The following is a 25,146-nucleotide window of genomic DNA, read 5'->3' as shown; positions in this document are numbered from 1 at the left end:
TTCCTATATTAATAATTGTGTTAACTATAATTCCTTATAAAATTATTTTCACTTAAGTTTGAAGTCCATAGCTTTTAATTAAATTGTGGAGAATCAAACTGATTACACTTAGTATACAGCACTTTCAATCTGCATTTTCAGTTGCATTTGCATTAGAACAGTATAATGAAATATAGAGCAGAAAACCCTTAGTATAGCTATTTGTGAATTGTATATTTTGACAACAGAAACATCCTTATTGAAACATAAGAATTATGTCTTCTAGTATAAGTTGTCACTTGGTTCTAAAACTGTATGATTTATCCAAGGAAGTGTTTCTAGAAGGAACCATAGAAAAGAATTGTAATGTGCTTTTGTATTTAATTCTCAATGGAATGGTATCCTTTTGAATAGATAAGTGAGGTTTATGTCAACAAAAGCAATGTTTAATATTCCAATATAGAGCCACTTTTTATTTCACTTGATTTGGCCTTATTGCTGGCAGACTAAATGGTAGGCTGATGAGTTTCTTGTAATATATGAATAATAATTCCTTGAAACATGCAAGCTATTATGTTTTGAAATTATGTTTTACTTTGCTGAAATTATGTATGATACTTTTAATAACATGGGAGATCGGCCAGAGTTCTAAAGGATTGTTCAGGTGTATATACAGTTTTAGCAAAATATGTGGCATTTTTATATATTTACTAAGCCATTAACAACTTTCCAGTTAACTTCTGCTTCAAGTTCTTATATTTAGAAGTGATTAGTACATTGGAAAAAATAAGTGAAAATGCTCTTTTGCTTAGCTTAGCTCCCACTCTAAACTGTTCCTTGTGTTTATTTGCAGGATCGTACAAGAACTTTTGACATGCATTCACTGGAGAATTCATTAATCGACATAATGAGAGCTGAAAGTGATTCACTGAAAGGTAAACTTGGATTACCAATTTTTGGGATTAAATAATTAGAGTAATATAGTTGTGCATGGTAGAAAGCTCTTCAATTTATAGTACAGTTAAAGCATTTACCACTCATGTGTCCTTCACCAATTCTCTGTCTTTCATCATAAGCAATTAAATCAAAGCTACCTTTGAAATAATTCCTTTTTCATGTATGTGCATGAATAGACTTATGCTTAAACTATTTGTTTCAAACAGACCTTTTTCTAACCATATACGCACTATACTGTATAGTCACTATGCTTATTCTCTGTTGGGTGCCCAAATAGCCCAGTCATTTTTCTTGTACTCTCTCATCTCATTCTCACTCATCTCATTCTCACTCATCTCATAATCCCCAAAGGTTCTGAATATTGGTCAGGTCATTAATTGGTATTAATATTGAAAAAAAAAAATGAAAGAAGCGAAAGAAATAAGACTAACAGTGGCACGACTGCAAGGTGAGAAAGCATGCGTCCTGTATGCAAAAGGTTTAGAAGACAGATTAATCTCTCAGATGGAATAAACAGGAAGTGGACATAAGGAAAGACAACATGGAAGCTACTTGAAATAAATAAAAAAGAATTAAATTTCAGTGTGATAAAAGTGTGAGGAGCTATGGTAAGGAAAAGTAAGAAAAAAGCATGCTTGCTGAAACGATGAAGTGAAAAAGGCTAATTTTAAAAAGGCTTATTTTAATTTTATATTGTATTGTTTTTAAATTTTGCCTTGTAAACCACCCTGAGTCCTTTGGGAGTAGGGCGGTGTATAAACCGAATTAATAATAATAATAATAATAATTAATAATAAAACAGCTATGAATGTGCTTAAAATAAGAGCGATTTGAGATGAAGCTAAATGGAGGAACTATAGGAGATATAGTATTGTATAGAAATTACAGGGCTATCTCAAAGAGTAGAACTGAATTTAATACTTTAAACGTTAGTGCCCAAAAAGTATGAAAATGTATTTCCTAATATAAATATTAGGAAAATGTTGGGAAATTATTAAGGCTGCAGGTAATATTCAAATGTGAATATAGTTTACTTACTGAATAGCTCAAAAGTTACATCTGTATGAAATGTTTAAGAGAGTGTAGCTATTGTTCCCATCTACAATTGGATAGGTAACAAAAGAGAATTTAAAAAAAAAACTGATAGGGGATTACTTTGTTAAGAGTGCCTAAGAAGTTGCTTAGTAGATCTTTGATTGGAAGGATACAAGAGGTGACCAACAACAATTTGAGAGGTGTTACATCTTATGCTGGTTGGAGCCATACAAATCAGATATTTGCTTTTCAACAGTTATTGAGAAAGGCTTGATTGTGAGAAGGGAAGCTTATTATACATTTTTGTATAGAAAAATCAAGGATGGTGAATAGATTTGAATAATGGGATAGTGGAATAATAGGGTTGAAGGTTGATCACTGATAAAAATGGTATATAGTGGAAGGAAAATGAATATGAATAAATTGGATACTTAATAAATGATACAATATTAAGCACGATGTCAGATAAGGATGTGTATCCCCTTGATTGTTTAATTTATTTATGAATAAATGTGTAAAGATACTGACAGTGTTAAAGGTATGTTGGTTGGGAACCTAACTTTGTGGATAGTCTTATGTTGTTATGCTGGCTAAGAAATCAAATAAATTGCAACAAATAATAGAAATGAGGCTGAAAAGGAGTATGCATCTGGAAATTCAGGTATCAAAGACAAAAGTAGTTGTATTTGACAGGGAAAATAGAGAGAATTATACCAAATTATATCTTAAGTGGTTAAAGTTTAGAGCAAGTAGATGAATTTATATAACTTGGTAGAATAGTTTGCCAAAGATGGGAAAATGATTGGAGAAATGTTAAGACATTAAGAGGCTAGTAGAAAGATGGTAAATAATATGTGGTTTGTGGCGAGGGATAAACATTTTTCAAAAGAAGTAAAAAAAAAAAGCATTGGGTATTTCAGGAGAAATACAAAAGAAAGTTGAGTGCAGAGGGAACTGCAAAAGGAATGTAAAAGTAGGTTGAATGCAGTGGAAATGCAATACTTTAGCAGTATATGTGGTAAAACCCAAAGTGCATGAATTTATGATGAATGACTGTGGATTAAATTCAAAAGCAAATTGCCAGTACAAAAGTAGTCTGTTGAGGTGGTTTGATTAAAATGATTGAGGATCAAGTTGCAAAAGAGATACCTAAAGAATGGCTGAACAGGTTGAGAGAGAGAAGAAGGCTGAGAAAGTCATGCTTTGATGCAATTAGAACACAGAACATAGTGCATTATTATGTGCAGAACATGTAATCAATCAGAATAAAACTGGAAGGGACCTGGAAGGTCTTCTAGTCCAACCCTTTGCTCAAGGCAGGAGTCCTTATATGAACACAGAGATGTGATCATGTCCAATTTTTCTTGAAAGCCTCCAGCGATGCAGCACCTACAACTCCGGGAGGCAAGCTGTTCCATTGATTAATTAATTAATTAAGAAGGATACGGTGTGCTGTTCTTTCTTAACTGAAACAACTGAAACACGGAGACACACTTTTCATTGTAGAGCAATTTAAAAAGCCCCACTGTACTTTCCAAATTTGCATTTATAGGGTATCTTTATTTTATATATTTGTCAAATTTATGTAGCCGCCATCTCACAAGAAGGGACTTTGAGCAGTGGTTTCCAAACCGGCAAAATTCTGGGAGTTGAAGTTCTCCGGTCTTAAAGTTGCCACGTTTGGACATCCTTGCCATTGAGTATTGTGGATTGTGAACTTAATGGGGTGGGAGGAACAGAGTTTTCAGAAAAGAAAACAAGGCTCCCTTGAAATTATGGGGAAAGTGCATTATGAAATGCTCAGCTTTCTTAAGCATATCAGGACACCAATCAGTACCACATGATGCCAGTTTATGTTTGTGTCAGCTTGGGTGGTGGACAAAGATTCACATGGCCTTTGGTATGTGGGAGTCCATGTGAAAAAAGACAAAGAAGAAATTGTGTAAAAGAAGGGGGAATTACACACAGTTGATAGATGGGAGTTAAATCATCCCAAGTTACATGATATGTGATCTTACATTATATGATATGTGGGAGTTGATATGATCCGAGAGGCAGGAACGTTGAAGAGCAGAAAGCAATGTTTTAAGAGGTGTATGGATGTCTGGAAGCAAGGATCCTTTGCAAGGACAGAAAGATATGGAGTCACTATTATATATAGTGAAAGATGTTTTTGTTAATCATATTCAGCTATGTTTTGTCTTTCTTATCTCATATATTTTAAGTTCTTTTCTGCCCTTTGTATAATATTGATAATCTCAAAGGGACTAAGGGGATAAGGGTATGTAACTTAAAGCAATTGCTCCTTCCTTTTATTTGATAGTTTGTCCTTATTGCAGGTTTTTGTTTTTTTGTTCCACCATTTATCTCAAGAGGAAGCTAAGCATTTGTTTATCCCTAATGCCTCCCTTGAAATAAATGTAATTAAAAATTTTGGGTTTTCCAGTGAAGACAAGAGATTTAAAACTGAACTTGATGTGGAAAATTCTATCAGTTGGCATATTTTTCTCAAATAATAATTACACAGTACTGGACAATCGCTCTCAGCTGGTACAGAATTATGAGAAAGCAAGAAAATTTGTTTGATTATATGGGAGTAATTAAGAATTGGCAGGTGAACTATGAAAAAAGAGGGTTAGTCACAGTCTAAAATTAAGTAGTCAAGGCTTGGATGAATGTTTTGGTTGATGTAAGATTACTGTACACTGTGACTCCTCTCTATTTTAGGAGTCATCTGAAGTACAACATGTTGCAGAATCTATCACCAAATAGAACTAGGAATACATGAAACTCACATGATCCTTTCTTTAAATAACTTGTTTTCCATGCCTGCTGGCATTTTGAGTAGTGTAGTTCCCATGTTCAATAACATATGACTGTACTGACATCCCCCTATAAGACTTTATATCTCTGGTCATGTTAAGTGCTCCAGCCCTTCCAGGCAGCACCCAAATCTCCGAGTGGCCTGAGACTTGATACTAATACAATGCTGTTAGAAGGATGTCTGAGAAAATAACTACAAACACCTCATATCCTGGATGCAAACTGTTTCAACTCTTCTCTTCCCCTTGGGATGCTGCTGTAGGGCATTATATGCCAAAACAACTAGATACAGGGACATTTTTTCCCCTCATGCCATCACTCTGTTGAACACCTAATCCTCACAATACTATCTTATATCTTAAGTATATTCACCCGTGTTGTGTGGCTCTAGCTTTATTATTATCCTTCTCATCTCTACTATTCCCTCTTATTGGTATCATTATTATTTTTATTACTCTGTTGCTTTGCAAGTACACTGAGAGCTTCTGCACTGGAGAAAATTCCTTGTGTGTCCAATCACATTTGGCCAATAAAATTCTATTCTATTCTATTCTATTCTATTCTATTCTATTCTATTCTATTCTATTCTATTCTATTCTATTCTATTCTATTCTATTCTATTCTATTCTACTCTACTCTACTCTACTCTACTCTACTCTACTCTACTCTACTCTACTCTACTCTACTCTATCCCATCCCATCCCATCCCATCCCAACCCATCCCATCCCATCCCATCCCTCTCCTCCCACTGAGGTGTATCTGAGTGAAGAATTATGCCTAAAAATTTACAGCATCAGGAAAAAAAGAGGCCGCTTAAATAACTCATATTTCTGTTCTGACAATGGCTTGTAATAAATACAGAACTTTGAGGTGTTAATGTAAACAACATACCATTCAGAACAAAATAGTATGAAAGTCACTTGCTTAGTATGGAGTAAATGCTTAACAGTAATCTTAACTTACATGTTTCTGGGTTTTATGTGTCCGATGCTGCATTTGCTTCGTTTATCAGGGCTTTTGCTCTAGTTAGTAGTTTATTTCTGAGGAGTGCAAGGGCAGATTTATGATCTTCCTTGAAAGTATGTTTTCTGTTTTCAAGGCTGTTGTTGGTTAATGGAATTAACTTTTTAATAGTTATTCTTGACTCAAAGAGTCCTACTAAATGCTTCACAGATTAACAAGCTAAAGTTGGTATTATCCACTTCTGGAGGTGAAAAGTAATGTGACAAGTATTATCACCAAGCCCATATAATGTTTTAAGATATGAAATCAATTACTCAAGTAAAACAGGTAGTAAGAGAATCTGGCAAGACCTGATTAGCTGACCTTTTCTTTCCACAAGGAAAGAAAAAACAGTCCCGGGATTGGTTGGCATTCTCTTCCATGACCTTTGATACTCCTTCCTATATTACTGTTTCTAGAATGTATTGAAATCCCTTTGTCTTGCCTAAAAACTAGTTCAGTTCAGCATACATGTAAGTTACTAAGTAGTGTCTTGTAACTAGGCAACTTCTGTTGCTTGAATACTGGGCATGCTGTGGTTTAATTTAAGCTGGGCATTATCTGATGCAGAATCCAACATCTTTAGGAAAATGATTTTATTTTCCCTTGTAATATTTAATTGAAAGCTGTTTTTTTCTGCACTATATTTCTAGAGAACGGTATTTCTGAAAGTATACAGATTTATTGAGGATCTGCAGCTTGCATCTGGGATAAAAGGGAATGAATTCCAGGTCAATAAGTGGTTGGTTTTTTTTGGTTTTTGTTTGGTAGATAGAATCTTAGGACATGCAGTCATAGCTGTTAAGCCATTTCTTCTTCTAGGAATTGACATACACACATACATAGAAATAAATATTAAAGGCAACTAGAATATCATTGAGCATAAAACATCCAAGATGTGGTGCCTTTGCCTTTCATGGTCTGTATTCTGTTGATTTCTGGGAGAAAGATCTTTCATTTTCATTAATCTGACTGATTAGTTGGTGAACTTTGATTCTGTTAGGACACAGAATATGGAGGAGTCTAAACTTATTTGTACTGAATGTAGATTATTTTTGTTTTTCCTACTTACTGCAGGTATTGCTCTCGTCATTCTTAATTTGCAAAAAAGAATTGTTGACATATGCAGTTAATTTGGCAAACAAGTTTTAATTACAACAAAACCAGAGTTAATCCATATATTTACACTGATATAAAACTGAGGTAGAGATTATATCTAGGGATAGCAGAGGATCAAGAAAAAGGAAGATGGGGTGGGTGGGGACCATAGCAAGTTGAGGCTGGAATTTTAGGAAGGTATCGGTGGGAAGAGAAGTAAATATAAAATACTGTATTATTTTTTTCACACACTGGCTATACTAACTCGTGGTAGGCAAAGTAAAAAAAAATCCACAGTAATAACAAAGCAATTATATTTGAATATTAGCCTCATTCAGGTAATATGCTCATGCATTCCTGAATGGGCAGAAATTCTGGAAAAGAAAAGATTCTGAGATCAAGGAATAGAGTACAGATGAAATTGAAATGATGAATGACAATGAAGGCAAGCCAAGCTGTTTTTACTGTGGATGAAAAGAAGCAAACAAGGTTTGGAGGTGGTTTACTCCCTACTGAGAAAAGGGGAAACCACAGTGACTTCTCTAAGTCTTATATGGGATGGGGAAGGTAAATAACAAAGTTGTTTCCACTAGTCAGAAGGGATCTAGCTTGTAGATCTATTTGGCCATGCTTTTTCTGTTAGGAGTTTTAAGTAAGAGCTGGAGAAAACCTGCATTTCTCTTCCCATAAACAAGGTGTCTCAATTAATAGCTCAAATACTGTAGAGGTAATTGCTGTAAAGGATCTTAACCATATAGGTATGTTAGGTATTTAGTTTGAAATGTTCATTACAGTTATTTTTTTTTTTTTTTGCTATTTGGCCATTGCAAACTTTGAGAAGTTCTTACAATTTAAAGATACACGGTTTTGAAAAAAGTATCCCAAATAAATATAGGGAAGTAGCCCAGTATTTATTAATTAATCTGATTTGGGCAAGCAAATATAAATACTATTTCCCCCACATTGTAATGTATTTATGGGTATGCCTTTCTTAAAGTACTGTAATACCAGTGTATTAAGTAAGAGCTTTATTGTTTGTGAATTTTAAAAAGATCATAACTTCAAAAACATTCTAAATCTGATAAGACAAAATTGGCATGGCAAATAAAGATACCAGAGTTAGCATCTGCGAGTGCCTTGTTACGTATTATATTCACAGTATTCTTCATGGCTGACCTATGTCAGCCATCAAAAATTCTGAAGCTTCCCTACAAATGCCTACAAATTGATGGACTGTGGTGAGAACAGAGAAGAAGCATGACCATCTTTCTTGGTTTATTTTAGTTAGCTGTTGTCTTTAAGGATTGAAAGAGGATGGAACAGCACTGAGAGCTAAACAACAACTAAATAAATAGACATAAACAATGGATGAAGGGAATTAGATGTCCAGAGCGCTCCTGCCTCTTACCTTATCCGTTTATTCCGCCTCATTTCAGAGAGGCAGAGACCATGTACAGAGAAATGGATTGTGATGTCCTTTTTCTTGCACAAAGACAGATAAAGGTTAAAAAAAAGTTAAAAGCCTGCTTAAATCAATGTTGGCTCCTGATGACTTCACGATTACAGCCATGCAGCTTCCTTGGCAACAGTGCATCCTTTCCCCCCCCCCTTTTTGAAATATCTTTAGGGCAGACACTCCCTGACAGCCTTCCTTCTGAGCTTTTCTAGTCCTTCTAAGCTCATAAAACTATCCAGGCAGATTGATATGTGCTTGTCTGCAGCTGAAGAAATAGAGCCTATCTTTATGTATTCAGCGAAGCTTGGATTGATTGATGCCAGTCGTTGGGTCTTTGGAACATGATGAAGACCGTGAGGAGGGAACCTGGTCTGGTGACATTTTGTTCACAGAAAAGTTGTCCCAGGATGTAATCTGGCAATCTGGCCTCTAGAGGAATTTCAGAAATAAATTCAACGCTCAAGTTAGAGTACAGTGAAGATACTGATGTTAAACAACTAGTTTTAGACTAAAAGTATTAAAGGTAAAGGTTCCCCCGCACATGCGTGCTAGTCGTTTCTGACTCTAGGGGCCGGTGCTCATCTTCATTTCAAAGCCGAAGAGCCAGTGCTTGTCCGAGGACGTCTCCGTGGTCATGTGGCCGGCATGACTGGACTCCAAAGGCGCACGGACCACCGTAGTGGTCCCTATTTTTCTACTTGCATTTTTGCGTGCTTTCGAACTGCTAGGTTGGCAGAAGCTGGGATGAGTAACAGATGCTCACTCTGTTATGCGGCACTCATGATTCGACCTGCCAAACTGCCGACCTTCTGATCGACAAGCTAACCCACTGAGCCACCGCGTCCCCTGTTATCCTGTAACTAATAGTTTTAGGTGAACTGCAGTGTTTTCCTTTAATCTTACGCTGCAGTCTGGATGAAAATAATATTGTGCATGGAACACTTGACATCTTAAATGGCAGCTCATGCTGCTAGAATTTTTTTTTTGCTTTTCATTTTTCATGCTCTAAGCTTTCTAAATAATAGCACGTTAGTCATTTCAATCATACTGTATAAACGTTGCTGCATTGAAATCTGCATTAAAATACAGGTAGTCCTCAACTTATGCCCACATCAGAGCCCAAAATTTATGTTGCAAAGCAAGACATTAGTTAATTGAGTTTGCCCCATTTTACGACCTTTTTTTGCCACAGCTGTTAAGCGAAACACTGCAATTGTTAAGTTAGTAACCTGGTTGTTAAGTGAATCTGGCTTCCCCATTGACTTTGCTTGTTAGAAGTTTGTAAAAGGGGATCACATGACCCTGGGACACTGTTGTTGTTGTTAGCTGCGAAGTCGTGTCCGACCCATCGCGACCCTATGGACAAGGTTCCTCCAGGCCTTCCTGTCTTCTACCATCTTCTGGAGTCCATTTAAGCTCACCCCTACTGCTTCAGTGACTCCATCCAGCCACCTCATTCTCTGTCGTCCCCTTCTTCTCTTGCCCTCAACCTTTCCCAGCATTAGGCTATTCTCCAGTGAGTCCTTCCTTCTCATTAGGTGGCCAAAGTATTTGAGTTTTAGCTTCAGGATCTGGCCTTCTAAAGAGCAGTCAGGGTTGATCTCCTCTAGGACTGACCGGTTTGATTGCCTTGCAGTCCAAGGGACTCGCAGGAGTCTTCTCCAGCACCAGAGTTCAAAGGCCTCAATTCATTGGTGCTCAGCCTTTTTTATGGTCCAACTTTCACTGCCATACATTGCAACTGGGAAGACCATAGCCTTGACTATACGCACTTTTGTTGACAGGGTGATATCTCTGCTTTTTAGTGTGCTGTCTCCCTGGGACACTACAGCTATCATAAATATGAGCTGGTTGCCAAGCAACCGAATTTTGATTATGTGACCGTGTGGATGCTGCAACGGTTGTAAGTGTGAAAAATGGTAACAAGTCACTTTTTTCAGTGCCGTTGTAACTTCGAATGATCCCTAAACTAATGGTTGTAAGCAGTGGTGGGATTCAGCCGGTTCGCACCAGTTCGGCAGAACCGGTAGCTAATTTTTTGTTGCCCAGGCCCAGAATGGACCTCCGGAAGCGGCATCCACACAGAGAGCCAGTTGTTCACATATTTGAATCCCACCACTGGTTGTAAGTCAAGGACTAATCTGTAATACAGTGTAACAAGATTTATACCATTACAATACAAGGGGAAAAAAAGAAATAAAATCAACACGTGGCTTGTTCTGATAGGATTATTATTGCATACAGTCCCACTTATTTGAAAGAAACATTGATGTTATTACTACCAGTTTTGTCCTGTGGCCATATTTGGTTCCAAAATTAAGGAGACCACATTTCCCTCCCTCTCTTTTAGATGAAAGGTAGAAGAAATCCTCAAGGGGAATAATTTTCAACGGCAGATAGTTATAATCTTTACTGTTTCAGGGTTTATTAGATTCCTTTTGACTGGGAGTGAATGATGGTAGTGGTATAATAATGCCATTGACAATGCCTCTAAAATATGCCTACTTTCTGTTTACTTTATTGATGAATTTTTTGATCAGCACAGTTGCTACCTGTCAGCTGTATATGAAGAATTGAGCATATTCTAATTCTTACCCTAAGGACAAATGAATTATGGAATAGAGTTGAATTTTTGCATATTGTTCTTGCCCTGGCTTTAAAGATAGTAAATTTTGTGAATTGTTTCAAACCTTTCTTGTCTGTAATCATAGTAATAGAATGGTAATAACCCAGATTTGAAGGATGGGAAAAATTAAACTGAGGGTTCAGCAGGAGACATAGGATCCTGTTCTGAATAATTTAAGGTTGGCTAAAGAGAATATTAGTGGAAGAAGAGGAAATCAAGTAAAACTATTATATGGACTATAGAATTATAGAAATTGTTATTCTTTTTTAAACCCTAACCCAGACAACACACTGTTTACCAAATATTAAGGTGTATGTTAAAAATCAATAAAATTTATTTAAAAAAAACTCATTAGTGAAGCATGCAGAAGAAGGTGCATACCTAGGTTGTATTTTATGGTAGCTTTTAAAAAGCAGTAGGGTCTTCAGTTTAATACTCGTGACAGATGAGCTAGTATTTTTAGTATCGTAAAGTCAGAATGCCAGAAAGCTGTTGATCTTGAATAGACAAATTTCAGTTCAGGATAATCTGTATACATTGTACGAACAATTTCAAATATTCTGAGTACTGTAAACCAGCCAGTTTCTCTCTCTCTCTTTTTCTTTTATACTATGTGGTCTCCTTTGTTAAATACTGCTGTTTTTAAATAGATGTCCACAAACCCTGGCCAATTGTCATAATTTTATTTTTGTTTATCATCTTTCTGTATACAGTTTCATGTTTGTCTTGAGCAGCTGTCATTTTCAGTACGGGTATTTATATCGACAAGAGTGCAGAATCATCCTCTAGAAACTTGATTGCATTTCCTTTATGAGATATTTGACTTTCAAAGATTGAGCTTGACAGGCAGAGATCTGCTTTACTTCCTCCAAATTTAGCTCATGTGACGTGGCAATTTCAGCATTATTATCATGATAAACCAACCCTGGCTTTCTTTTTTCTGTGGAGCAAAGTTCTTTGTATAATGGCTTTGAAATCAGCTGCATGAATGGAATGTAAGGAAAAAATGAATTAATTTGAGGAAGAATTGATAGAGTAAACATTTAAGAATTTATATCAAGGGAAACATGAGATAATAGAAAAGATGGGTTATTAGTTTCTACCAATAAGTTATGTTGCCTACAGCATCCTAGGTTTCCCTTGATGGCCACTTATATTCGTCCAAAAAACCTTCAGACAAGACAATATTCATGTCACGTTTTCCCCTTGCAACTGATATTAGGTGCTATACTGCCTTGGAACATGACTTTTTACCCTGTAATTATTCTTGCTAACAATTGCTGATAGACAAATACAATAAGATTATACATCATGTTCTTTTAAAGTTACCTAAACTAATAGCCGGACCCTTATCATGTGGTAGTGAGTTGATATTTTCATTGCTTTGCCTAAGCCTACCCAAGTATCCATTACTGTAGGTATGCATTTGGGATTAAGCTTTCAGCTTTTGAAATCTCTGATATTGACAGGCAGGAGGTAATGGTATATGGGAATGACCTTGGGAGACAGGAGAAAGACCACAGCCAAGGCATCAGTGCCTTGACATCAGTCAGATAAGAGGCAGTTCAGTCTTCAGTTGTGGGGAAAGCATGGGAAACATTTCATAAGGGACCTACCCTGGTTTTTTGGGAAACTCAATAAGAGGTCAGGGGAGAAATGCTTACAGTCTTGCAAGATACTGTTAATGTGACCTTACAGAAAAGATAGTACTGATGCTGGTGGTTGGGCTTCTTGTCTGGATTACCTTGAAGGGCTAACACAACCAAAACTAAAGTTATAATTTATTTATTTATTTATTTATTTATTTATTTATTTATTTATTTATTTATTTATTTATTATTGGATTTCTATACCGCCCTTTTCCCTAGGGACTCAGGGTGCCTCTAAAATGACAAGATATCCAGATTGAAGCTGCCGGATAACAGAATATCAACATTTCCTTTTAAATTAAATTAAATGTGGTTGCTTTGTCTTTTTTTGTGGGATAGAACATTTGTAGGGTAGCAAAGTTAGTAATCATTTTAAAGGGGGATGATTAGGCAATTGGGGTAGACTTGGTAAAAATATCATCCATGCTATATCACCTACCTCATATTTAAATATTAAGGTGAGTAATGTATATATGAAGAGACAGTTTGGTATAGCAGTTAGAACAGGGGTGTCAAACTCAATTTCATTGAGGGCCGCATCAGCATTGCAGTTGCCCTCAGGGGGCCAGGTGGGTATGGCCAGGGTGGGTGTGGCCTACTGGGTGGGCATGGCTAGAGTGCGTATGGCCTACTGGGTGGGCATGGCCAGCTCTACATCGTTCGCATCAAGGGTGCCTATGGGGGCCTGGGCAGGAGTGGGGCAGATCTGAGGGTCTCTGGCAGAAGGAGGGTCTCTGGGCCAGGGCCAAGGCAGTGGGGGCCATTCCCTCACTGTTTCCAGGATGGCTTCGCGGGCCACATGAAACCACTTCGCGGGCCGGATCCGGCCCCCGGGCCTTGTGTTTGACATGTCTGAGTTACAACATCAGAAGATTATGAGTTCTAGGCCTACCTTAGGCATGAAAGCCAGCTTGGTGATTTTGGGCCAGTCACTCTCTCAGCTTATCTTACCTTACAGGTTGTTGTGAAGAAAATACTATAGTAGGAAAAAGGAGCGCTAGGTATATTTGCTGCCTTTTGATGATACATTAACTGACATGGTATCTCCCTTGAAGCATCCGGCAACATATTGAGATGCCAGTGCTTGGTTTTCTCAGAATCTCTCTCTGCTGCAGAGAAGATCTGCTTTGATGATGGCATGATAATGAAGTTTGTGAGAATTCCAGGGTATCTTGGGCTTACCAACTTTTGAGTTTGAAACTGTAAAATGCTGACTAGAAGGCCAGCTGGATGATATCAAATGCTATGTATAGCAAACTATAGCCCCTTATGCTAGAGCTTTTCAACCTTTTCACCCATTGTACCACTTTTATTTATTTATTTTATTATATTTATATACCGCCCTTTCCCGAAGGACTCAGGGCGGTTTACAGGGTGATTAAAACAAAAAATACAAAAGTTAAAAACAATTTTAAAAATTATATCCGTCCCTGAACAAATAAAACCCCAGTTAAAAATTAAAATTAAAATTAAAATTCTCAGCCTGGGCCAGAGAGCTTGAAGAGCCAGGTCTTCAGGTCCCGGCGGAATGAACGGAGGTCGGGGGCAGTCCTAAGCTCCACTGGCAGCTGGTTCCAAAGGGCAGGTGCACCCACTGAGAAGGCCCTATCCCTGGGTGTCGTCCACTGGCAATCTCTTACCGGTGGCACCCTGAGAAGACCCTCCCTGTGGGAGCACACTGGACGAAGGGAGCTTGATGCCGGCAGCAGGTGTTCCCTCAGATATCCCGGACCCAAGCCATTTAGGGCTTTATAGGTCATCACCAGTACATCCGAGTACCACCAGTCGCCTAGCAAGGTGTCAAAAACTTGACCAAAAAAAGGAAAAAAAGTGATGAAGTACAGGTAGTCCTCGACTTATAGCAGTTTGCTTAGTGACTGTTCGAAGTTACAATGGCACTGAAAAAAGTACCCCCCCAAGCCACAGTCGAGCAAGACACCTGCCTGCCTGCCCGGTGACGCTCTTCCTCCTGTCTGAGGTTTTCACTGTTGTGAGCATTTCTGTTGATGATTGGCAGCGGGGGTGGGGTGGGGGCGTTTGGTTTTTATTCCCCCCATCTGCTGGGTGGTTGCAGGAGGTTTTGGTCACTTCACATGACCCTGGGACATTGTGACCGTCATAAATATGAATCAGTTGCCAAGCATCTGAATGTAAATCACAAGACTCTGGAGATGCTGCAACATTCCAGCTGATCGGCGCGTCTTCTGGGCTCAGGAGAAGCACCAGGATCAGCGCTGAGTTCCAGCTGGAGCCTGGCTCTGATCCTGGCGCTTCCACTGAGCCCTGACAGCCCCAAAGAAGCACTGATCCTGGCGCTTCTGCTGAGCCCTGACAGCCCTGCAGCTCCAGCCATCTCTCGCTCAGGCTTGTGCGGTGCTGCCACCGGTTCAGCCCATTCCCCTCCGCCGCTACCACTTTTCTAGGATGGTTGCGTACCACCTGCCAGATGCCAATGTACCACAGGTGGTACCCGTACCACTGGTTGAAAAGCCCTGCCTTATGCCACTTCCTATATGCCTACCTATCACCATACATTCTTTTTTGTTTTAAAATATTAAAAAAGAAAAAAAAGAAAAACATGAAAGAAAAATATTGAAGGGCAAAGTGCAAGGGATAAAGGGGGAAATGGGGGAAAATAAAATAAAAAGAGAGTAATGCTTGACTTCCTTTCAACAGTTACAAATATAAAATATATTACCTTTTGAGCAGAAGCCCAATAGTATTATCTGATTTCTACTATTGGAGACAGTATAAGTTGTCAAATGGTTTGCTTAATTAGAATATTGATTAAAGATATTCAATTGTTTGAAATTAAAAATTATCTTAAATACCTGTACTAAATAGCTTTACCTTGAATTTACTAATACTGAAGTAGAGTATTAAACGCGAAGCAAAGTGCACTAATTTGTTTAGCTCATGTGAAAGGAACTTGATGCTCACAGTACTGATATTTCTAGTGCAGCGTTTGGAAGAGCAGGTTTTACTGGCAAACCAGCCAAAATGTACGGCTAAATGAGTTCAGATAAGTAGATTATTTGAATGCGGTAAAATCTTCCATATAATTTGTCCATTATTAAATATATCTCTGCTGCTGATGAATTACAGTAAAGCAAAGCTCTGCAAGAGAGGGGTTTTTTATGAGAATATATTTTATGAGATTAGAATTTTTTGCTAAAATTGTTAAAACCTGTTTTCAGGAAACAGTGTTTAGAAAATATTGGACATAATAAATGCTAAGATGCAGGTATGCTACTAAGACAAGCAACTTTTTCCTGAAATGTCTACGATAAAATTTGAAGACCATTGTTTTACTATACTTCTCTTAAGCAGTTGAAAAGGTAATCATTCATTCAATCATCCACCAGAGTTTTTTTTCCCCCTTAGGTGCGGTGGGATGTAATTTGGCTTAATTATAAAAATACAAATATTTACTTTTGTTATGTAAAATGAACAGGTGACTCTTTTCTGTGGTAGCTTTTAACTTGTCAAATATTCTTGGAAATGCCAGTATTCATTGTTAGGATGGATCAGTTTTTCTGGTTAATATCAATGTTGATGTGTTTAGTCATAGATCTGTTCCATTCCATTTTTTTTAAAAAAAATGATAATTTCACATTTTGCTTTTAAATTGTACCTAGTGAATTTGCAGGGAAATGCTTCCTAAAAACTGTGATATCTGAATATCTATGTTCTAAACTGTGTATTGGTCTGGGAGGTTTGAATTATAACTATTTAGGCATTCCATATCAGATAGTATATTTGGATAATTGATTTCTATTAGTGCTTACCATGATGACAGCAAATCTAAATGTTGGCCATTGTGAAATATATGTCTATCTTGTTTCTGTTTATATCCTCTGAATTTCTATCTTCAAGTATTGTAGTGAAGCTGAACAATCAATTTAGGAAAGAAACAGAGGTCTTTTGCTTGACAATAGTCTAGATGGGCTGAGGAACTCTTTCATAAGAAATGAAAAGTTTTTCAATAGTTGTTTTTTATAATTTGGAAGTTTATGTTTTCTAAACTGTAATCTGAGTTTTCTGTAAATGAATGTATGAATTGGAAGACATTTTGGGAGAAAGTTCATTGTTCTTTTTTAATTAAACTGATAAGCAGTTGACAAATGTACTATATTCTTTTAATAATATTTTTTGTTATTTGGATGGTAAGTAAAGTTTAGAGTTGGAAAACCCAAATATTGGAATGTTAATATAAACTCAACTATCCCTTCTAAAGCTAAATGTCAGATTTAGAAATGCTGAATTTATTGGCATTCCAAAGTTATAAATACCCTTAAGGCCTTGATATAAAAATGTTTAATTTGTTTTGAAATCGGAATGAAGTAAACTAACCATATTTAAAAGGTATTTGTTTATAAAATCATAGTGTAAGCTGATTATTGTTAAAATGTATATTGAACATTCCATCTAAAATATGGATTTGCAGACTGTTACTCAAGCATGCATATACAGTATATCTATATACATGTACACAGTATATCTATATGCATATTGTATATGATATAATCTTTAGTATCTGTATCTACTATATTTAGTACACACACAATTTCCCAAGTGATTTATATGGATTATGATATTTATGTATAAATATGTAAGTGCATTCGTAAGAGAGCCTAACAGAGGTCTATTGTTAAGGCATAGGCTAGAAGCTAGGAGACTGTGAGATTAGTACCATTTTAGGTATGAAAGCTGCCTGGGTGACTTTAGGTCAATCACTCTCTCTCAGTCCATGATATCAGACTCAGCCAACAAGCTCATCAGTCAATTTCAGTTAAAATCAATGGATCAACGCTTGATTAATAATAATAGTAACAAGGAAAGTGCTAGGAAGAAAAGAAATCGTAACAATTAGAGAAGGAGTTGGATTTGGTGACTAAAATATCAAATCTTCTAAAAGAATGTATGAAATTTTCAGTTTCATAAAAAAGATTTTTTAAAAAAATAATAATAATTTATTGAAAAGTTAAAATAACAAATATAATTTCCATACTCACTACAGCAACTAGTAATACTGAGAGCGCTTGGTTGGTCCAGCATTTTGCTATATGCTAAACTTTTTGTGAAATCAGTCTGTACTAGAAGGCTTTTGAGCTCAGTGGGACGATTATTCCACAAATTAGTTACCACACAGGATCTGATGCAATATTAAATAAGATTCCTTAAATTCTGGCACAAATACAAGTCAACATTAATTTTTAAATGTCATTTAGAATTATCACTTCCTCACCATGGAAAAAAACCTTTAACATTTTCTAACATCTGATCAAAATAGTATTGAACAGTAGTGATCAAAAGTTCCATCGGAATGTGGGGGGAAAAGGTAAACTTTTACTGGTGTATTATCAGATTTTGATATTGTTAAGTCCAAAGAATGATCTAATACTATAGCAGATCTCTAAAAACTCAGTGTTATTATCTTGGCATTATAATACCAAGGATTGAATATCTGTTTCACACCCAAGTTCTATAAAGGTAAAGGTAAAGTTTCCCCCACACATGGGTGCTAGTCGTTTCCAACTCTAGGGGCCGGTGCTCATCTCCGTTTCAAAGCTGAAGAGCCAGCGCTTGTCCGAGGATGTCTCCGTGGTCATGTCGCCAGCATGACTAGACGCCAAAGGCGCACGGAACGCTATTACCTTCCCACTGTAGTGGTCCCTATTTTTCTACTTGCATTTTTACGTGCTTTTGAACTGCTAGGTTGGCAGAAGCTGGGACGAGTAACAGGCACTCACTCTGTTACGCGGCACTCGGGATTCGACCCACCAAACTGCCGACCTTCTGATCGACAAGCTCAGCATCCTAACCCACTGAGCCACCGCTATATGTAGAATTCCAATCCATGGCCAACTCATTAAAGCAGTGTATTAGCTGTTGGGATCATTTATTATCTAAACTCTTCATCCAAATAACAGCTTACTGTATACCAGTAGATAAGTTAATCTGTCCCCCCTCTCCCACTCTTGGCTGACATCAATGGGTACAATTGCCCCCTCTAAAAATCCTATCTGTGGAGCTCCACCCTGTTCTTTGCATTGCCACTGTGGGAGTGAATATCATATCCAATATAAACAGAAAGGAAATATCTTTTTCCATGCACAGAAGAAGAAGAACAATTTCTTCCTTCTTCCTGCACAAAGAAAAGGACAGGGGTATCATTAGTCTTTTGAGGAGGGGCTTCTGCCTCGGCCTCCTTAAGTCAAATATGGAAGTCTTAGCCTGCATTCCACAGCTTTCCTAGATATATTCAAATGTTCATAACAAATGTGTTGACGCTGATCTTTCTGCATCTCTAATTGTGATATATTTTCCTCTTATTTCTTAATTCCTTATTTCATACTGTAGAAACAGGAGTAGTTAATTACTATTCATTTCTCTCAGATAACTCCAGAATAATAACAGGGTAATGTTTTAATAATTAGAATGACATAATCATCTGTAGGGGAGGTAAAAATGGGCCAGACAGTAGACATGGTATTACATTGCAAGCTGCTTTCTTTTTGTGCTTGTGATAATGTGTGCACATACAGAAGTGTCGAGACTTGTACTGGGATGCTATGTATACCATCCTGCCTGTTTTGACATACATATGTAAGCACCAATGATTGATGATAATTTGGGTCTATATTGTCTTATCAATAAAAAAGTTTTAAGAAATGTTCTACTTGAAATAAAAATGAATGTAGCAATACCTTTAATTTAAAAATATTCCTGATATTGTCCAATGACCGTTTCTATTGTGCCAGAATGACTTCTGGGCTTGCTTCACATATACCAATATACTGAGAAGAAATGTAAATGATTAAAATTGCTCATATATTTAACTAGTGTTAGTTTTAAAATTTACTAATTGTCCTCATCTATGTATTTTCCTTAGCAACCTAAATGTAGGGCCAAGTTATTTTATAGGAAGAAAGTTACAGTAATAAGAAAAAGTAGTATTCAGTTAAATTCAGTAATCCATTCAAAATATTCAGTAAGAATATTTGAAAACTGAATTGCAGAATCTGATTGCCTGAGCATCTATTTATTATGTTGATCAAAATACACAATTATAGCAACATGTAGTATAAGCAGTAAATTTGACTCCAATATGTGTTCAATAATGAGACCCCAAGAAAGAAAGAGAGAACGAGAGAAATGATAAGTTTGATCACGCCAAAAGAAGGGGGGGGGAGAGACTGACTTTGAATATGGCCATGAAGTTTAGATATTAACCTTGCAAATATTTCCTTTTTGAAAACATAATCTTTATTTCTCATGATTATATTAAATATCATCATGCTCTCAGAAGAGATTAGACAGAAAATATATTAGCCATTTTTAAGAGGGATTTTGTAAAAGCGTAACCAGTTTGGTGTAGCGGTTAAGGCATCAGGCTAGAAAACGGGTGACCGTGAGTTCTAGACCTGCCTTATGCATGAAGCTAACTGGATAACCTTGGACCAGTCATTTTCTCTCAGCCCCATGAAGCAGGCAACAACACAGTACTTCTGCAATCTTGCTAAGTAAACTGCAGGGACCTCTCCAGGCAATTGCTGGGAGTCAGGATTGAAAGCGCATCTTTTTCCTGTGACAGCTCTTCACGTGTTGGAAGATGCTATTGCGGTGTGTCTCTCCTTAGGCTTCTCTTCTTTAGGATAAGCATACCCAGTTCTTTTAACCTTTCTGCATAGGAGTTGGTCTCGAAGGGCCTCGTCGTTGTAAATGCTACATTATCTGTCCTTTTTCTCTGGTTCATCTGCATCCTTTTTGTACTGTGTTTGGAGTTCGAGAGTCAGAAATAATAATCTAGGTGTGATCTGCCCAGGGCAGGATTGGGTGGTGCTGTCGTTTCTTGTGGTCTCCATACTGTTCATCTATTGATGTAGCCCAAGATTGCTTTGGCTCTTTTGGCAGCTGCACATACTACCGGTTCTTGCTTAGTTTTTTTGTCTACCAAGCGTACCAACCCCCTTCACACAATATTACTGCAGTTGCTGTCTGTTTTATATATGTGCGTCAAAGGCCTTACTGAACTCTTAAGGGTGCTACATCTGCAACATTCTTTTGGTCCACTGGTTTAATCTCAGGGAACATCTGCTGCTGGCATCAAGCTCCCTGCGCCCTGTGCGTTCCCACAGAGAGGGCCTCCTCAGGGTGCCACCGGTCAGAGAATGCCGACTGGTGGCCCCCAGGGGGAGATCCTTCTCTGTGGGCGCCCCGGAGCTATGGAACCAGTTACCGGTTGAGCTCCGGACGGCGCCCGATCTGCGCTCCTTTCGCCGCGATCTGAAAACATACTTGTTCGAGCAAACCGGCCTGGCCTGAGGGGGGATTGGTGGGGTTTTTTATCATTTTTATTGGGGTTTTTACTATGTATCAATTGTATTTTAATCGGGCATGTATTTAATTATCTTTTAGTTTTTGTAAATTTCTGTGTTTTATTCTTGCCCTGTACACCGCCCTGAGTCCTCCGGGAGAAGGGCGGTATAGAAATATTAATAAATTAAATTAAATTAAATTAATCATTTTGACCCTCTCTTCTCTCTCTCAAAAAATAATAATAATAATAATTTCTGGCATGACCTATTTTTAACAAACTGATGCTGGCTTCTCGTAATCATACTACTTGTTTCTAAAGGGTTGCAAACTGCTACTTGATGGTCTTTTCTAGGATTTTCCCAAATATTCGCATTAAGCTGATTTTTTTATGTTTCCTGTGTGAACCTTTTTTCCCCCCTTTACAAAGATTGGATTAAGGTTAGCTCTTCTGGCACTTCCCCCTCCCCATTGTAGAAGTCCTCAAAGATAACACTCAGTGGTTTTGAGATCCCATCCATCAATTCCTTTGGCGTCCTGGCATGCAAAGTTCAGAAAAAGTCATAATGATTTGATCCAGAAAAATGCAAATGTAACTCCGCTCATTCAGCTTGGTTTTGCCACACACTGGCATATCTTCATGTTGCAACATCTTCTGCTTCAACCAGACTGGGATGGAGTAAGGGGTATCTACAGAAGAACAGGGATCCTGCACAGTTTGGAAGCATTCTGTTTGTATTTACATATATTAGCTTTGGTTCCAAGCCATTGCATTATTAGAGTATAATCATATGCATGCTTATCTAGGAGAATGATGAATCTTCTTTTTAAGTGGACATGCATATGAATTTTCTCTTATTGTACTGTCAAAGAGCAGTGGATGAAAATACTACCATAGTTATAGGACACAATATCCAACCTATTTTGCAATTAAAAAAAAGTATTTGCTAGTGTTACAACTTTAAAAAAAAAGGTCAAAGGTCTTTCCTAGATCTATCTCTGGAGAACTGAGGAAAAGCAAAAATAAATGTTAAGAGTACTCTTTTCAAAAAATTACAGAATTGTATTATCCTGCAATATTTGGAAAATCAGCATAGAACCCTTGGTTCCTCTAATTAAATGAATAGGCATATTATTTATGAAATGAGTCACATGCTAGAGAAGATGTAGTTATTTCACTCTTGAAACTTGTCAGCACTGGTATAAAGGATAATTTTGCCCAAATGGAGCAAATGGATATGCTTGTTAGTAATGCATATAATATAGAGTGGGAATTAAAGCCTATTTCCATAATTGGTTTACAACATTGGGATTTTAATTTGGGAAGTTTCATGGAGATCTAAAAAATAAAACAAACGATTTGATAAGAAATAAAAATAATATAAAGGCTAGTGATAAACTGGATAGCCTTTTTTAAAAAAAACCATAGCTCTTAAATGCAAATTCAATGGAAAAGGACACAATTTTTTTTAGGGAGCATTTTCACACTGTTCTTCCAAAAATATGAAAATTGGTTATCTGATCACATCATGGCTCAATAAAGCCAAAGTGACAAAGAAGCCAGTTAACAATCGGTATGGAGAATGGGAAAAGATTGCAAAAGGGAGACGATGGAAAAAATAAAGGGCGGGTATGAGATTTCTATCCCATAGTCAGTAAATAAGTTCGCAGAGCACACGGCCTGTTGACATGAAGTAGAAGTTTGGCTATTGGAAAGTACTGGAAAGGAAGGAATAGATCTTCTCGGGATCATGGATTGGGGCAGCTGTAGTACCACATTCTTGGTTTCGTTGCAGCACTGATAGGGCGTTACCAGGTCTTTGATTCCTCTGCCTATCCTCCCCTCCCTGTGTTGACAGAGCTTGGTTGAAGATTGGATTGCAAAAGTGACAGAATACTGGGAAGCAAACCAACTTTATGAGAGAAAAAGATTTACTAAAGAGAGAGAGAGAGAGAGAGAGAGAGAGAGAGAGAGAGAGAGAGATTGAGAGAGAGAGAGAGAGAGAGAGAGAGAGAGAGAGAATCATAATAACAAGCTGCACCGGTGAGGGGTTTGAAAAAAAAAACCCTGTTCCCCATCTGAGCTAAAACATTCCCTGGAGAGGGAAGAAAACAACTCTCTGACAGTCCTGTTAAAAGTTTTCAAAGTGATCCTGTGGACGGCACCACACAAGTCTTCCCTAAAGATTCAGATTCGCCTGCTGTAATATGGCAGCTCATTAAGAGGCAAATGTGTGAGTCAAATGATAAAAACACTAAGGTGCCCAATTAAATTAACCATTTATTTGTAACCTTTCTCTTCTGCTTTATCGGATAAAGAAACTTGCTTGCTTGCCATAGTCAAAATATTACTAATTGGCAGCTGGTTTTGTTGCAGGCCGAGCACCTTCCAAATAAATGTATAAAATCTGAGAAACCTTTATTAATCCAAATATTACTAATAGTTGTCAAAATGGTGCTCAGATACTAATTGGGAGGTTGCATTTGTGTGCCACTTTTAAAGAATTGGTGTGTTGAGTAAAACATGTCAACCATTTTAAATAGGAGCCTCCCTTTTTGCTTGTATTCATTGCTTCTCTGTGTGCTTTATGAGGGCCTTATCGATATCTACTCACAAGTTACATTCCCATGTGTAGAAAGACAGAACATGATTTTAAAGAGAAAGTGTTTTCTGTAGAAAAGATGATGTCTACTAGATTAAAAGAAGTCCTTTTTGGTGAGTTCTTTTTTACACTGAAAAAAGGAATCCATGTTTATAATTATTGTATGTATGTAATTTTCTTTCTGTCTTCTATTTCTGGTAATAAAAACAATTGGATTGCCAAAGAGTATTTCCCATTGGGCAACAGGCAAGCGTGTGTGTGTGTGTGTACACCCGCACGTGTGTAAGGTATGAATTTTATAGCTGTTATTTAAAGTTGGAGCAAATAGTACTTTATTGTTTAGGTCCTCAGTGTGGTGCCAAAGTACTTGCAAGGTTTTCTATCCCACCCAAATTTTTACATTTTTAAAAACATTGTTTGATTTTCAAAAAAAAAAAAAAAGAACGAAAGAAAGATGGCATGCTTCAAAGCAAAATATCAGCCTCCAGACTCATAGTTAGTTTTCAAAAATATTTTTGAGCTGCCGATAGGCTCCATCTATTTACTTATATTGGAAAATAAAAATAATGGATGGCAGCAGCTTAGGGCCAGTTTAAAAAACGGAAGAAAAGCGTAAGAAGAGATGATTAGTGGTGCAGGTGAACGTGGCCGAACATTCAGGTCAGTGCTGGTGTTAAACTGCCAATCTTCTCTGTGGTAGCCATTTTGCAAAGCTACCGAAAGCAGTCATTCTGCAAGAGCATCCACAACATGTTTTCAGATTTTCATATTTGTGCTCTAGCCTGGACAAGATTGGAATCCTTCCAATTTCTTAAGACAGTGCTTTATTTCTATTACAATTAACAGACTGATGAGAAAACAATAGTGGTGCTAACAACATGTAACTCATTGCTGGAGTTAATATTCATTAACTTTAATAACAGATATTTTGCAAGTAGACTACAAAAATAATTCAGATATTGGTCTAGTTTACAGTAGTCAGTTTTTTTGTCAGTAGTTGCAACAGATTCTAATAATAAGATGACGATGTGGAATGCCCTGATAATTAGAGCTTTCTTCAGTAGATGGTTATTGAAAATGTCAGTTCAGTATAACATGCTGTGAGAAAAAGACAAAATCAGCAAGAGAGGGTAGAGAATGCCAGTTTTCAAGCATACAGGGATTTTCAGTAGACTCGAGAACTAATTCAAAGTGCTGGCGTTAATAATTAAAAACCCAAACTGTCAGGAACTGGGATATTTTTACAGCTTCCTTCTTCAATACTATAGGATGCCTCTTATATTTTAAGACTTTTCCATAAGATCTGCTCCTGATCGCAGAAATGTTGAGACTTATATCTGGAAAAAGCAGGCTAAAAACAGCATTATACTCTGCTGAGACCTCTTCCATCTGTTTGCTAGATTGTGCATGCGAGAGAAATACTTTTCTTTTTTGTTTTAGCTATTTTTGTTCCCTGTGTTTGATGGGAAATTTTTTAAAATTTTCCTTTTAAGTTGTATTGTTGTTTACTACTCCTTAAAGAGTTAAATTGTTATTGTGCGCTACTGCCTACTGTGTTTTTGAATCACCTGGCAGAATATACATGTTTTTGTAAAAAG

The 25,146-nt window shown here is 37.2% G+C and overlaps 1 protein-coding gene across 1 annotated transcript in view; it reads left to right on the top strand.

The window, feature by feature from the left end:
- CPEB4 (cytoplasmic polyadenylation element binding protein 4) overlaps positions 1 to 25,146 on the top strand; it is a 62,222-nt gene that overhangs the window by 15,578 nt on the left and 21,498 nt on the right. Inside the window, exon 3 of the mRNA XM_083354399.1 lies at positions 833 to 914. Coding sequence (XP_083210525.1) covers positions 833 to 914 — 82 coding nt within the window. The remainder of the gene's footprint in view (positions 1 to 832; positions 915 to 25,146) is intronic.

Source organism: Vipera ursinii (genome assembly GCF_947247035.1).
Source record: "Vipera ursinii genome assembly, chromosome: 2".
In the NCBI taxonomy this organism is placed as follows: domain Eukaryota; kingdom Metazoa; phylum Chordata; class Lepidosauria; order Squamata; family Viperidae; genus Vipera; species Vipera ursinii.
Note: the sequence above shows the minus strand (reverse complement) of the source record. Positions and strands in the feature narration are given on the sequence as shown.